General features: G+C 38.7%; 1 protein-coding gene across 3 annotated transcripts; it reads right to left on the bottom strand.

Moving 5' to 3' along the window:
• Window positions 1–88: 88 nt before the first annotated feature.
• Window positions 89–12,610, bottom strand: dclre1c (DNA cross-link repair 1C, PSO2 homolog (S. cerevisiae)). 3 transcript variants are annotated; one of them, XM_036563804.1, is made up of 14 exons: window positions 12,526–12,607; window positions 11,622–11,673; window positions 11,415–11,499; window positions 11,261–11,320; window positions 10,001–10,056; window positions 9,754–9,855; window positions 8,618–8,690; window positions 8,391–8,531; window positions 8,176–8,277; window positions 7,946–8,082; window positions 6,340–6,394; window positions 6,148–6,236; window positions 4,302–4,399; window positions 89–3,443 (listed from the first exon to the last, which is right to left on the bottom strand). In XM_036563804.1, the coding sequence occupies exons 2-14, from the start codon at window positions 11,666–11,668 to the stop codon at window positions 2,548–2,550; spliced, it is 1,941 nt and encodes a 646-aa protein (XP_036419697.1). In that variant the 5' UTR covers window positions 11,669–11,673; window positions 12,526–12,607; the 3' UTR covers window positions 89–2,547. The 3 variants fall into 3 exon arrangements, with proteins under 3 accessions (XP_036419697.1, XP_036419698.1, XP_036419696.1); XM_036563805.1 differs by having other exon boundaries at window positions 11,415–11,462; window positions 12,526–12,601; XM_036563803.1 differs by having other exon boundaries at window positions 91–3,443; window positions 12,251–12,610.
• Between the last annotated feature and the right edge of the window lie 345 nt (window positions 12,611–12,955).

The raw sequence follows: 12,955 nt of genomic DNA, 5'->3' as shown, positions 1-12,955 counted from the left end.
AGTGTTGCAGAACCAGAAAACACTTGCATAGTGCATAGTGTTCTGATCATCTGCAGTCTTGCTGAAAAATCACTTGAAGCTTGATTGCTGGATTAGTGAGTGGAATCTGGAATACTGGTGCTTTAACAAGACAAATTAAATTAAGGGCCAGTTAAAGATGTATTAAGTCTATTAAGTAGACTGTCTATGTGATCACAAAGGCAGTTGAGGCATGCCATTTTCCCGCTGCATGCATTGCATACATACATACGCTAGTGCACTAGTTCTGTGCTGAGATAGCTACTCTAAAGTAACAGATGTTCCTTCATCAAAGGGAAGGTAATGCACGTGTGGTTTACTGATACCATCATTCTCAAGCAGATCCAGCCGCATTATAGGTTAGGAAGGTATGAAGGTGCTTCTCACAAGGTAACACTGTAATATCTGATACAAACATCACTACAGTATATAATATAACCTGAGTTTATTTGAACATAAAGCTGTATAAAAAGATCAGCGAATATTTGTTTGCAGCAAAGTAGGATTTTTTTTTAAATTAACGAAACAATTAGGATGTACTTTATATAAAATAAACATGTGAGGTAAGGTGGTTGTAGGGTAAACTGAAACAGTGCCACACATGAACATTATCTAAAGGTTAAGGTTTACAGAATTCATCACAGAAACTTTAGCATGTTTTTTAATCCAGTAATCTTGAGGACACAGTGGGCTGTGATTTTCTTGATCAGCTCAAGAAAGGCAATTGCCTCATGCTGAATTAGAAACAGCAGAGCAGGGGGGAAAAATAATTAGATGCATTGGTTGAAGTCCCAAACGTGAAGTCTCACCCCTGAACGACACTGAATAGTTAAAACGGAGTATTAACGTTTTCACATAATTAAATCATTACAAAGTAAAAAGAGTCATTGAGAGTGGTTTGATGTGAAATGTGTCATACTAAAGAAACAGAATTGTTTACAGTGGTGGTGATAGGAACCAGATGTCTAAAGCATATAAACATAATCGAACATCTGTAAAAGCTACCTCACAGGTATCTGTTACATGAAATGGTTACAAAGATGTTGCCTGATGCCTGAAACACTGTTTTATGATCATTTTGACAGAATGTTTTGGCCTTTTTTAAAAAAATAGGCTTGGTTGAGAGGTACATGCAGCATTATAAGGCAAAATAGTACCCATAGACTTCTTTTTTACCACTTTCTTACCATCAGCAACATCACATTTAAATAATCAAATGCTGCGCAAGTTTACTGGTGGGTTTGGATAGTGAATAAAATGGCTATATTTACGCTGTAGACATTAATCCATGGTTCCCATCACCACCACTGTAAAGAAAACCAGTTTCTCTACAATGCACCATTTTACATTAAACCACTGTGAATGACTGTTTACATTTCAACCACTAAATTGTGTAGAAATTTTTAAAACTCTGTGGTATTCCCCTTTAAACTAATTTGTTGCTGTAACTCTGCACTGTTTTGAGTTTTTGCCAACAACTTAACATCAGCAGCATCTAAAAATAAGAGCATAAATGACTGGAAGGTTAAACAGATCGGAATGAAAGTGCGAAAAGAACTGGACAGTAATTAGAACACTTTAACAGTGACTCATTGGTTCCAATAACATTTCTGAAGTGCAAGGAACGTCTTTTAAGGCACTATTATGTTTGGAACTGGCAAAACTAATACTGTCAGTTAATCCAAATATACTGCATTAATTACACAGGCAAATATATGAACATTGAATATGCTTTTGAATGCATAAGAATGCATCTCATCACTTTAGTCTATTTTACTAGGACTAAACAACTGTCTTGGAGTGGCAACTTTAAGGAGCCCATATCATAAAAAAAAGTTCCTCAGTTGACATTTAAAACTGTTTCTGTGATGTCACAAAAACCAATGCATTGACATTTCTCCACCTATTCAACCTACAGCAGTTTAGCCCCACCTATTCACATTGAAGTTATAAGGAGTGTTTCACTTCAGGTTTTTTTTTTTTTAAAAAAAAGCAGAACTTATTTACATAATCGCTGTTGTCGTAACAAATCCTTGTATCTCCAAAATGATAACTTTACAGGAGAAGGGAAAAAAAAACTACTTTTAATGTAAGTCAATGGAACCAGACTTTTTTCCTAGTCGTTTTGGGCCATTCATCATGAAATTAACACACAATGTAAAGGACAACAGGCATTTTAAATTGTGTCAAAAACTGAAAAACGACAAAAATGGAGATACAAGGTTTTTGTTCTGACAACAGTCAGTCTTAGAGGAACAGTGAAAAACAACCTCTTTAATTCTAAGTGATTAAAGAGAGGTGGGAATATGGTCATGTAAAAATGAATTATGCTTGTTTTTGGTACCTAAAACCACATTTGCAGGAAATGGACCCTTTAAACATGACTACAATTTTGTTTTGGAATGGCAAGCTGATAAATCCTCATTGACATCTGTTTCTGAACACACATTTCTATACATGGTTGCCTATTTCTTGGAATGATTATGCTAATTGCTTTTATGAAGTTCAGAGTTTTGGGCCTAAGCTCTCTCAGACAGAGCCCTGTTGACCTCTGCGTGTGATAACTTCCTCTCCAGCTGCCAACTTCTTGTACAGCTCCTTCAGCTCGTCAGGATGAGGGGCTTTGGAGCCTGGAGTCTGAGGCAGGTCAAAGTCAGACGACACCTGCGAGTCCGACATCACTTCTGTGCAGTCCGTGCCTTGAGACTGGGTCTTGCGGACAGCTGGCTCTGTCTCGACCGGCCTGTGAGCATCATTCTCTGGTTTCTGGTTTGTCTGTATGTTATTTTGTTTGCTAGATTGTGTGGCACTGTTGAGCTCTGCTTGAACGGGCACTGTGTCGAGTTGGCTGGGGGTTTCTGTACCTCCGTCTGATATATGTGTAGACTGAGAAGAAGTCATGTGAACTGACTCTGACTCATCATCCTCGTCAAACAGTTCGGGCGATTGCGAGGTTGTGTGATAAGTAGACAGAGCCTGGCTGTTCTGACTGTTGTCCAGCTCACTGCTTTCGTCGGTCAGAACCGGCTCTGCTTTGAAGAATGTAGCCCAGGTGGGTGGAGCCTTCTTTGGAGAGGAAGGGTTTGAATGAGAATGGGGCGTGGCCATTTCTGAACAGGGCTTGTCTGACTGCAAGCAAGATTGAGTAGGTGGGGCGTCACCAGATGAGTGACGTGCAGGGAGGACAATGGGTTTGGAATTTAATAGCTCCTCCTCTTCATCATCATCATCATCATTGGACTCTGTGCAATCCATGTAGTTAGATGTCTGGACTATGGGGACTAGCTCTGGAAGAGCTTGTGCTTGGTTGTCCTCGGGAACCAATTTTTCTGGACAATGATGTAGTATGACCTCATTCACGGCAAGCTTCTTTCTCTTAGGGGCCACAGCAACCTCCCCAAACAACTCCTCATCACTGTCTGAGCCTGACACAAACAAGTTTGGTAAATTTAAAAGTTACAGCTTTGTATGAAAGTTTGAACACCCCAAATTACAGGTTTTGTTGATTTGAAAATAAATTAACACATCCTATACAAGGAATAAACTTAAATATGACATTTTTCTGCAAATTGTAGTGCAAAATTTATGTTTATTTGTTAAGTTTAACATATTGGTACTAAATAAAATGTGCCATAACCTTTGCACAGGCTGCATGTTATTAGATTGTTTTCTCCAATATGTTAAATTCAGCAGATAAACAGTAACTATGCATGAAAATGTGCAGATGTGTGTTCTCTGTAGAGGATGTTTATTTTTTTAAATTAGAGGAACTTATTTTTTTAAATTAGAAAATCAACAAAATGTCATTTGACCATGGGCGCCCTAACTTTTGCACAAGTATACGAAGTGATAAATGTTTTTAAAGGTAGTACTGGTACGTTATTTGCATAATTGAATTTAATTAGGAAATGATGCCAAAAATAGCTATTATATGCAGTAAGAGATATGACAAAGCTATTATTAATCTACTATGAAGCCATTATAGAGCTATTACAAAGCAATTATGCTATTATGTCTATATTACATAGTTAATATTAACACTGACATAAAAACTACTTTTTTAAAGCTTTTACATTTTTTATGGATACAAATGATATGATAGATGAAGGGGCGTCTGATAAAGTCAATTACTACTATTTATTTCGTTAAATATCTCTGTCGAAAGCCAGTGTCAATCTGACTGATGGGTAGAAAACCTGGAACAATGGAAAAAGTGAATGACAGATTCTGGTGCATAACATGAGTGCAGTGTGAAAAGCCACAGGTAAGGTATCTGTTCGAACCTTGTGATGGATATTCTGTTCTGGCTCGTTTCAGCATCCCAAGAGGCTTATAGACGACCTCATTCCTTCCAGAATTTTTTCTGCACATTGGCTCCAATCTGACAAAGGAACAACATGCAGACTAATAACCAAATCAAAGGAACGCACAAGAAAACCAAACGTGACCAAAGATCTTAAAGGGCCCATATAGAGGAAAACTGAAATTTCCTTGTTTTTAATAAAAAAGGTTGATGTAGTATGTAAACACTGTCAACATTTCAAAATGTACCGGTCACTAAACCCTCCATACAGTGCTTCGAATACGTTGCTTTTGTGACGTCACAAAAAACACATTTACATACATCCACCCACTTCACAATGACGTTTCAGGGAGTGTTTCAAAGCTCATTTACATGTATCAGTCTTACATGCACAGACACAGAAACAGTGTGCTTCATTTTAAGGGATAGGGAGAGGTTGGGAAATTGTCATGTAATAATGAATTTTATACAACAGTTAGTTCCGGCCACGCAAGCTGATTGGTTGAGAGGCGTTCTAACCGTGCTGTTATTTCACTGTATCAATCCGCTGAGACATTGTTGCAAGGCAACGTCTTTGACAGCTGTAGGAGACGCTCAAGCCATTTGAACGTTTTTACTTCTTACTTTGCCACAAACAGAAAATGGACACTTAAGATTTAACTCTGAGGATGAGACGACACTAAATTCCCAAACTGTCATCACCACTGAGCAGCTTTTCAGTCGGCAGCTGAGACAGAAGGACAGCTAAACAACCTGGAATCAGCCAGAAATGAACTGAATACCATTCACCAAACTAAATGAGCTGTAAGATGCTTTACAGACTGGCTGGAACAAAACAACATTAATATTGATCTGGCAAAAACTGCCAAAACTGAGCTAAACTTGATATCGTGGCAGTTTTATGGCTCAGTCCGATTTGGTCAGACTCTGAAGATGAGACTACACGTTTCTGGCTAATTCCAGGTTGTTTAGACTGAAAAGCTGCTCAGTGGTGATGACAGTTTGGGAATTTAGTGTAAGGAGCTGGAGAACGAACTGCCGGCCTGTGCAGCGAGTGAGCGGAGCTCGTCACTCTGACGTAGCAACAAGCTGCTTGTTAAGGAACTATAATTTGAATTGGGAACATTAAAACATATTAAATGCCACGTTCACGACCCAGTTTATTAATTTCATACTTTATTTATTTAACTGTTGTATAAAAGCAATAGAACATGAGAGGGAGTGTGTTACCGTGAATAACATCATGACTGTGATGTTACTTCGCGATAACACACTCCCTCTCGTGTTCTGTTGCTTAAACAACTGTTTTGGGGACATTAGCCACAGGTGTGTCATAAGAGGACCTCAGAAGAAAAATGTAGGATATGGGCCCTTTAAGTCCACTTTCTAAACATACAGTCATTTGCAAAAAAGTTTACATGCCCCTGGTCAAATGACATGTTTTTTTGATTTTCTAAGTGGAAATAAGTTACATCTTTTACAGAGAACAAACTTCTGCACACTTTAATGCACAATTACTGTTTATTTGCTGACTTTAACACATAGGGAAAAAAAACACAAATGTGGCCTGGGCAAAACGTTATGGCACATTTTACATTTTTTCCCCAATATGTTCAACTAAAATAAATAGAAATAGCAAATAAATAGAAATTGTGCATTAAATGTTGCTGAAAGATGACATATTGCAAGTTTGTTCCCTGTAGATGATGTATTAACTTATCTTCACTTAAAAAAACAACTCAACATATATAAACAATTTGACTGGGGGTCTCCAAACTTTTGCATACGACTGTAGCTACAGTACAAGAAACATGACAAATACTTACAGCTCAGTGACCTCCTCCACTGTTCTGGCCAGAGGAACCACATTAGGATAAATATTCACAGGACAGATGTAGGAGAGGAAATCTTTGATCTGATTGTAGAAGAATGGACATACAGTGACCAGGCCTAATTAATGCAGGCATCAGGTAATGCTGTCATGTTTTGAGTGCTCACAAAGCAAACAGGTTTCTCACCTCTGAGTAAGACGAATGAAAAGAGAAACATGCCCTGTAGGAACTTCCACCCATCCTGAAACAGACATGTCACAATACCTGATATGACACCCAATAGGCTACTGTACACATATCCAAAACGTTAAGGATGCCTTACAGGTAGGCCTGTTCCTTCAAAACTGCTACAAAATGTACAACCAGTTCTGAATTGTACTCAGTCTCAAAACAGAAGTAGCCTACAACTCACAACTTAGCCACATTCAACATGGCCATTAAATGCACCTATAAAGCAGGCAGGTCTAATTTCCTTTTAAAGACAAGGATGCCAAACTCAGGAATCAGGCCACAGCACAGACTCTCTGCTCTTTTCTGAGCGCAGGGAAATTACAAATGACTGTCAGTAGTAATCGACCATGCAAAACAGATGCGACAGATCGAAAAAACTGTTATATTTACATTGTATATTGTTGTATATCACTGCTGTCCTTTACATTTTATGTAAATTTAATGAAGAATGGCCCAAAATGACTTGGAAAAAAGTCTGGTTCCATTGACTTACATTAAAAGTGAAGTATGTTTTTTCCTTCTCCTGTAAAGTTACCATTTTGGAGATACAAGGTTTTTTTCAGACAACAGCGATATAACAGTTGTATATGGTTTTTCTTTGCTATACCTTTTATTTGACAAAAATTAAGCTTCAAGTCACACATTATCAATTTGATCCTGCATCTGCTTCAGAGTTAAAAAGAAAAAAATAGCTATTATTTTTATTAAGTGATGTTTCCAGAAGCATCAGTAGATGTACTTTCAGAGATACTACTACTACTACAGCTAATAATAATAATAATAATAATAATAATAATAATAGTAGTAATAAATATTATAGAGACTAATGCTGAAGTAGAGGCGAGAGCAAACAAAGTGATGGAGTGCGAGTTGAGTCTTAATCTTTGTCAAATAAAATAACATAAAGGTTCAGTAAAAGTTTTGTTTGTAGTGTATTGTCATCTTTCATTTGGCAACAAAAGTTAAAAAAAAAAATAATCTAGTAAAATAATAATCTAGTAAGAAAGAACAGAATTGCAATGTCACATGAACTTGGTATCTTTGGTATCGCCATGGTATCTTTAGCCGCTTATCTAAGCCTGATTGTACTAGACCTGAGATATGACAGTGTTTTTCCTAAAGCCAAAGCCAAAGCTTTTGTCTGAAGTCTGACACCTAATGCTGTGGTCTGAGAACATCCTAAAATATACACCATCCCATATAGACTGCTTTTTGTACAGACATGATATCTGCCTGCAGCACTGAGCATGCTAACAGGTGCATTTATGAAACATCTCATCTATGTCAGGTACAATACATATGGTATTAAAGTAGAATAGCAATTCAAGTGACATGTTTAAAAGTTCAGTTAAGTTAATGTGTGGGAATGCTAGTGTCTTGTAACTGTTTGCAAAAAATCAATTAATGAAAACATTTTTTTCAGTGTGGGTCACTGGGGGCTGTTAACATGGTAACTCAGATAACCATCACTGGGCACAGGCCTGGTTGTCTTTCTTTATCATTTGAATGGTGGCCCTCCAGGACGATTCTGTGAAAAACTGACTTTATCATTAGATTTTACCTGACAATGACCTTGGTCTTCCTGGTTCGTTCCCCAAACCACATAGTGGAGGGCTTGATGCTGATGATGCGCAATGGTGTGCCATCTGGAGCTATACAGCCACATGGCAGCCTGTTTGCTCTGAAAAGCTCCTCATCCTGTCACAAAACCACAGTAATAAGACCAAAACATCAGGATCACTGAGGGACACATTAGGAAAGGTGATTAGTAGAGCTGGAAATGTATTGTGCCTTGGGGTGCCTGCAGGCATGGATCTGTGTTGCTCGGTTGGTGGTCACATAAGACAGAATGTCTGGCATTTTCCTGTACATGTCCAGGCTGTTCACGTGGACCTATAGCACAACCAGAGAGATTCACGTAGTGATGTGTGAAGTCAATAGAAGCAAAATTTAGCCAAAGATTTATCATGAAGTATCATGAAGATTTCTGAGCAGAACAGACTAACCTGTAAGGTGAACTCCTCTCCCAGGTTAGTGAAGAGGTATTCATATCCATATGCTGCTTTGCAGTTCAACCAAACTACATGGTAGGGGCTCTGACTGATCCAGTCTTGAATCAGCTCCCTTATACCAATTAAGCAAGCCTCCTAAAACAGAGTAATGTGGTACACTGACAAAGTTAACAATATTAACATGGTTAGACTACCAAACATGCGTCTGTGAGTCTGCTCACCCTGCTAGGGATCTGATAGAACCTGGGGTCATAGAATGTAGAGTCCAAATACACGCTCTTAATGTCTTTTACCCTGAAAGGAGACATTTAAAGAAAGTACAGATCAGACTATTCACATTAAACTAATGACAAAGATTTAAAAAACATTTAAACATAAAAAAATCAACACATCCTGGGCAACTACTGTCTTTAGATATACACCGATCAGGCATAACATTATGATCCTTGTTTCTACGCTCATTGTCCATTTTATCAGCTCCACTTACTATATAGGTGCACTTTGTAGTTCTACAGTTACAGACTGTAGTCCATCTGTTTCTCTGCATACTTTGTTAGCCCCCTTATACCCTGTTCTTCAGTGGCCAGGACCCCCATGGACCCTCACAGAGCAGGTACTATTTGGGTGGTGGATCATTCTCAGCACTGCAGTAACACTGACGTGGTGGTGGTGTGTTAGTGTGTGTTGTGCTGGTCTGAGTGGATCAGACACAGCAGTGCTGCTGGAGTTTTTAAACACCTCAGTGTCACTGCTGGACTGAGAATAGTCCACCAACCAAAAATATCCAGCCAAAAGCGTCCTGTGGGCAGCGTCCTGTGACCACTGATGAAGGACTAGAGGATGACCAACACAAACTGTGCAGCAGCAGATGAGCTATTGTCTCTGACTTTACATCTACAAAGTGGACTGACAGGGTAGGAGTGTCTAATAGAGTGGACAGTGAGTGGACACAGTGTTTAAAAACTCCAGGAGCACTGCTATGTCTGATCCACTCACACCAGCACAACACACACTAACACACAACCACCACCACATCAGTGTTACTGCAGTGTTGAGAATGATCCACCACCCAAATAGTACCTGCTCTGTGAGGGTCCATGGGGGTCCTGGCCACTGAAGAACAGGGTATAAGGGGGCTAACAAAGTATGCAGAGAAACAGATGGACTACAGTCTGTAACTGTAGAACTACAAGGTGCACCTATATAGTAAGTGGAGCTGATAAAATGGACACTGATATACTTTAAGTGACTCCTTTTCACTTTGCTTTGCACAATAAAACCACATATAACTGAGTAACGAACTAGGAGGATGTGAAAATAGGTCATGCCAAACTAGGTGAAATCTTGTGCAATGTACCTGTCTCCAGAGTGCAGGTGCTCCATCCTTGCTGCGTCTCCAACAGCCAGTCGGAAATCTCCAGTGTACAGCACTGTGCCCTGAGCTCCCTCAAAGAGAAACCTGCCGAAAGACAAAGGGAGACGTTGGTGCTTTCAAGCGACGGGTTCAGCTGGAGCTAAAACAACTAAGCACAATCAACACATTTAAATCTGCACACTGAAAAGCCAGTAAGATGCAAACAAAGACATTAACAGCAATTACTCACATGACAGACCCAGGGCAATGTCCAGCTGGGAGTAAGGTAACAACAACATCCTCTGACTGAAAAGACAGAAAGAGCATAAGAAAATGCACATAGCTCACATTTAAGCACTTTTTTAGATCAAAAGGAGATCAAAAGAGCCCCTAAACTCAGTTCCTATGCTGATAGATGCTGGATGTACTAAGAAGCTACTACTACTGCAGTTCTATAAGGAACATAGGGCTTTAAGGAGTTTTTGGACCCGATACTTTTTCACTCCTACTGTTGGGTTTCTGGTAGATTATTCTTCAACTTTAGTCATTATTTCGTTAAAGTGATAATACTTTTGTTTATCAATGCAAGTTTATTTATATAGCAGCTTTCATACAGTGCTGTCATTCAAAGTGCTTTACAAAAAAAACAAACAGTCATTTAAAAAGTAAAGGAGAATAGAAATTTAAAATATGATTAAAACATGACTAAAACAATAGATTTAAAAGAGAAAAATAAAATAATTAAAAGAAAAGTCAAATTAGAAATTACTTTAGGATAGTTAAAAATCAATTTAAACTTAAAAAGTAAATTAGGATAATAAAGTGCCGTTCAGTATGATTTTAGACCATCCTACCCTGCCCTGGGCCTGTGGTGGCTTAAAGGGGAATTCTACTGATTTTTAAAAATTTCTGCATAATCCAATCGTTAAGATGTAAAAAAAATATTCAGAGTGGTCTGATGTGAAAAAGGCCATTGTAGAGAAACTAACTCTGTAATTTCTTTACACTGGTGGTGATAGGAACCAGGGGTCACAATGCCTGCAGTGCAAAGACAGCAAATTAATTTACGGTCTTTTCATTAACTGTCAAAAACAACAGGTAAATCTACACAATCTCTGAATTTTTAATTTCTTTGGGTGCTATTTGCCTTACAATGCACTGAATGTAGGTAGCATTTCACCACGAACACATTTAAAAATACTTTCTTTTACTTTTAGATCAAAACCTTACCTAAAACCTCATCCAAACCTATCATAGAACAATGTCTTTGGCATTTGGCAGCACATTTGTTTTCATTTCATAACACAGCTTCTTGTGAGGTACATTTACAGGCATTAAACGTTACAGTCGTCTGGTTTCTGTCACCACCACTGTGACAGAAGTGTCTCCAGAACAGCACACTGCATCGCAAACCTCTCCGAATGACTTTGTTTATATCTTAACTATTTCAATATCCAAAAATTCTGAAAAATTGGAGGAATTCCCCTTTTCATACCGCAAACCTACATACCTCCCCTGTGACTTCATCAATCAGTGAGATGTGAGTCGGACTGTCCAGTTCAAGGGCGACCTGAAATTACATGTTACAATCATATAAGACACAAAACGCAGCATTATGAAGGGTCTATATTCATAAACCGGCTCAATAAGAAGTTACAACTTACTATGTGCTCCTCCCAGAAGGCGTATTTTCGGTTACTCAGCAGAAGCTCCTTTGTGACAAACGAGCAGTACAACTTGACAGTTAAACTAGAACAGAAAGGTAATCTTCATCCTTCTGGCTGGACTTGGTTAAATTGATTAAAAAAATAATAAACTTAGCTGTGATAGGTAGAACATCTACACATGAGACACAAACCGCTGGTACCTACCAAAACTTTAGTTTCCTTTTCAGCAAAGGCCCCTTTAATCCTTTCATATGATCTGTAAACATAATGTTAACCTATATGACACCAGAGCCACTGACAGAGACCTAGAAGTCTGTATACTCTTAAAATATAGTTCTTCAAGGGTTCTTGAGTAAGGGGAATGGTTCTATTTAGAACCACTAGTTCAATGAGTTATGTAAACATGTTATTTACATGCTTAAATGGTTCTTTGCTTGGTGAAATGACTGAAATTGATCTCCAGATCGATGGAAAACGTGTTGTATGTGGTTCTATGTAGCACCAAAAAGGGCTCTTCTTTTGTTATGATGTCAAGCTTGTAACACCAGACGAACCCTTTTGGGTGCTAACGCTACGTAGAACCATTTTCCATGCAAAACCACACATTCTCCAACAACCCGAAGAACCATTTCACCATATAAAGAACGTTTTAAGCATTAATTTGTTGTATACAGACATAAATAATACCTTTTCCTTGAATGGTCATGTTTGTAAGGGTGAGGTTATCTAAACACACGTATTCAGCTACAAACCCACAGAAGAACCGCTTCCAAACAACGTTAGTTTAGCTAACAGACAGTAAGTGATGAGAGAACTGTATTATGTTGACTTACCTTTATGGCAGTGAGACAGAAAGTAAGCTCGGGCATGTAAATTTTCCTTGTCAAAGCGGTCAATGGAGATGGTTGAGTACTCTTTCATGCGACCAGGGAACGAACTCATTCTGACAACTCACGTTAGCTTAGCTAGCCCTGCTGGCTAACTAACTACCGAGCCAAGTTTGAGCTGAGCAGGGAAAGGCGGTCACCTAACCCAAACACTTCCACACATCCCCTCTGTGATCTGCCTACACATCTCAAAACACACCGAGACATACAGCCTACAGTACCTGAGACCGTCCGACATCGCAGCCAACTTCAAGACCACAGCCTGTTCGAAGCGGAGCAGCAGGCTGTGTTGTGGACTATGAGCTGTACAGCGACATCTAGAGGTCGAGAACAAACCTGTCAGCTTAATCGTGCTGCTGTAAAATACGAACCACCCAAACAGAACAGAAAACCTTTTGATGAGCCTGTATATAACCCCGATAAGCGCTTTATAATAAACTAGATCATAATAAGAGCTACATTTTATATACATTAGACGAAATTTGCCAGAAAAATGCCTCCACATATGATATTTTCACACAGATCTGTGTGATTACATATCTACATATATACAGTTAGTTTTTGCAGCAAAACAAAAAAAGTCTGTAAACCCATTACTGTGTTAAAGCTGTTCAGTTTTATTTAAATCCCATATTGAATTCTCCGTTTTTG

Source organism: Colossoma macropomum, unplaced genomic scaffold (assembly GCF_904425465.1).
Source record: "Colossoma macropomum unplaced genomic scaffold, Colossoma_macropomum, whole genome shotgun sequence".
Taxonomy (NCBI): domain Eukaryota; kingdom Metazoa; phylum Chordata; class Actinopteri; order Characiformes; family Serrasalmidae; genus Colossoma; species Colossoma macropomum.
The sequence above is the reverse complement of the archived record's forward strand: the minus strand, read 5'-3'. Positions and strand labels throughout refer to the sequence as shown.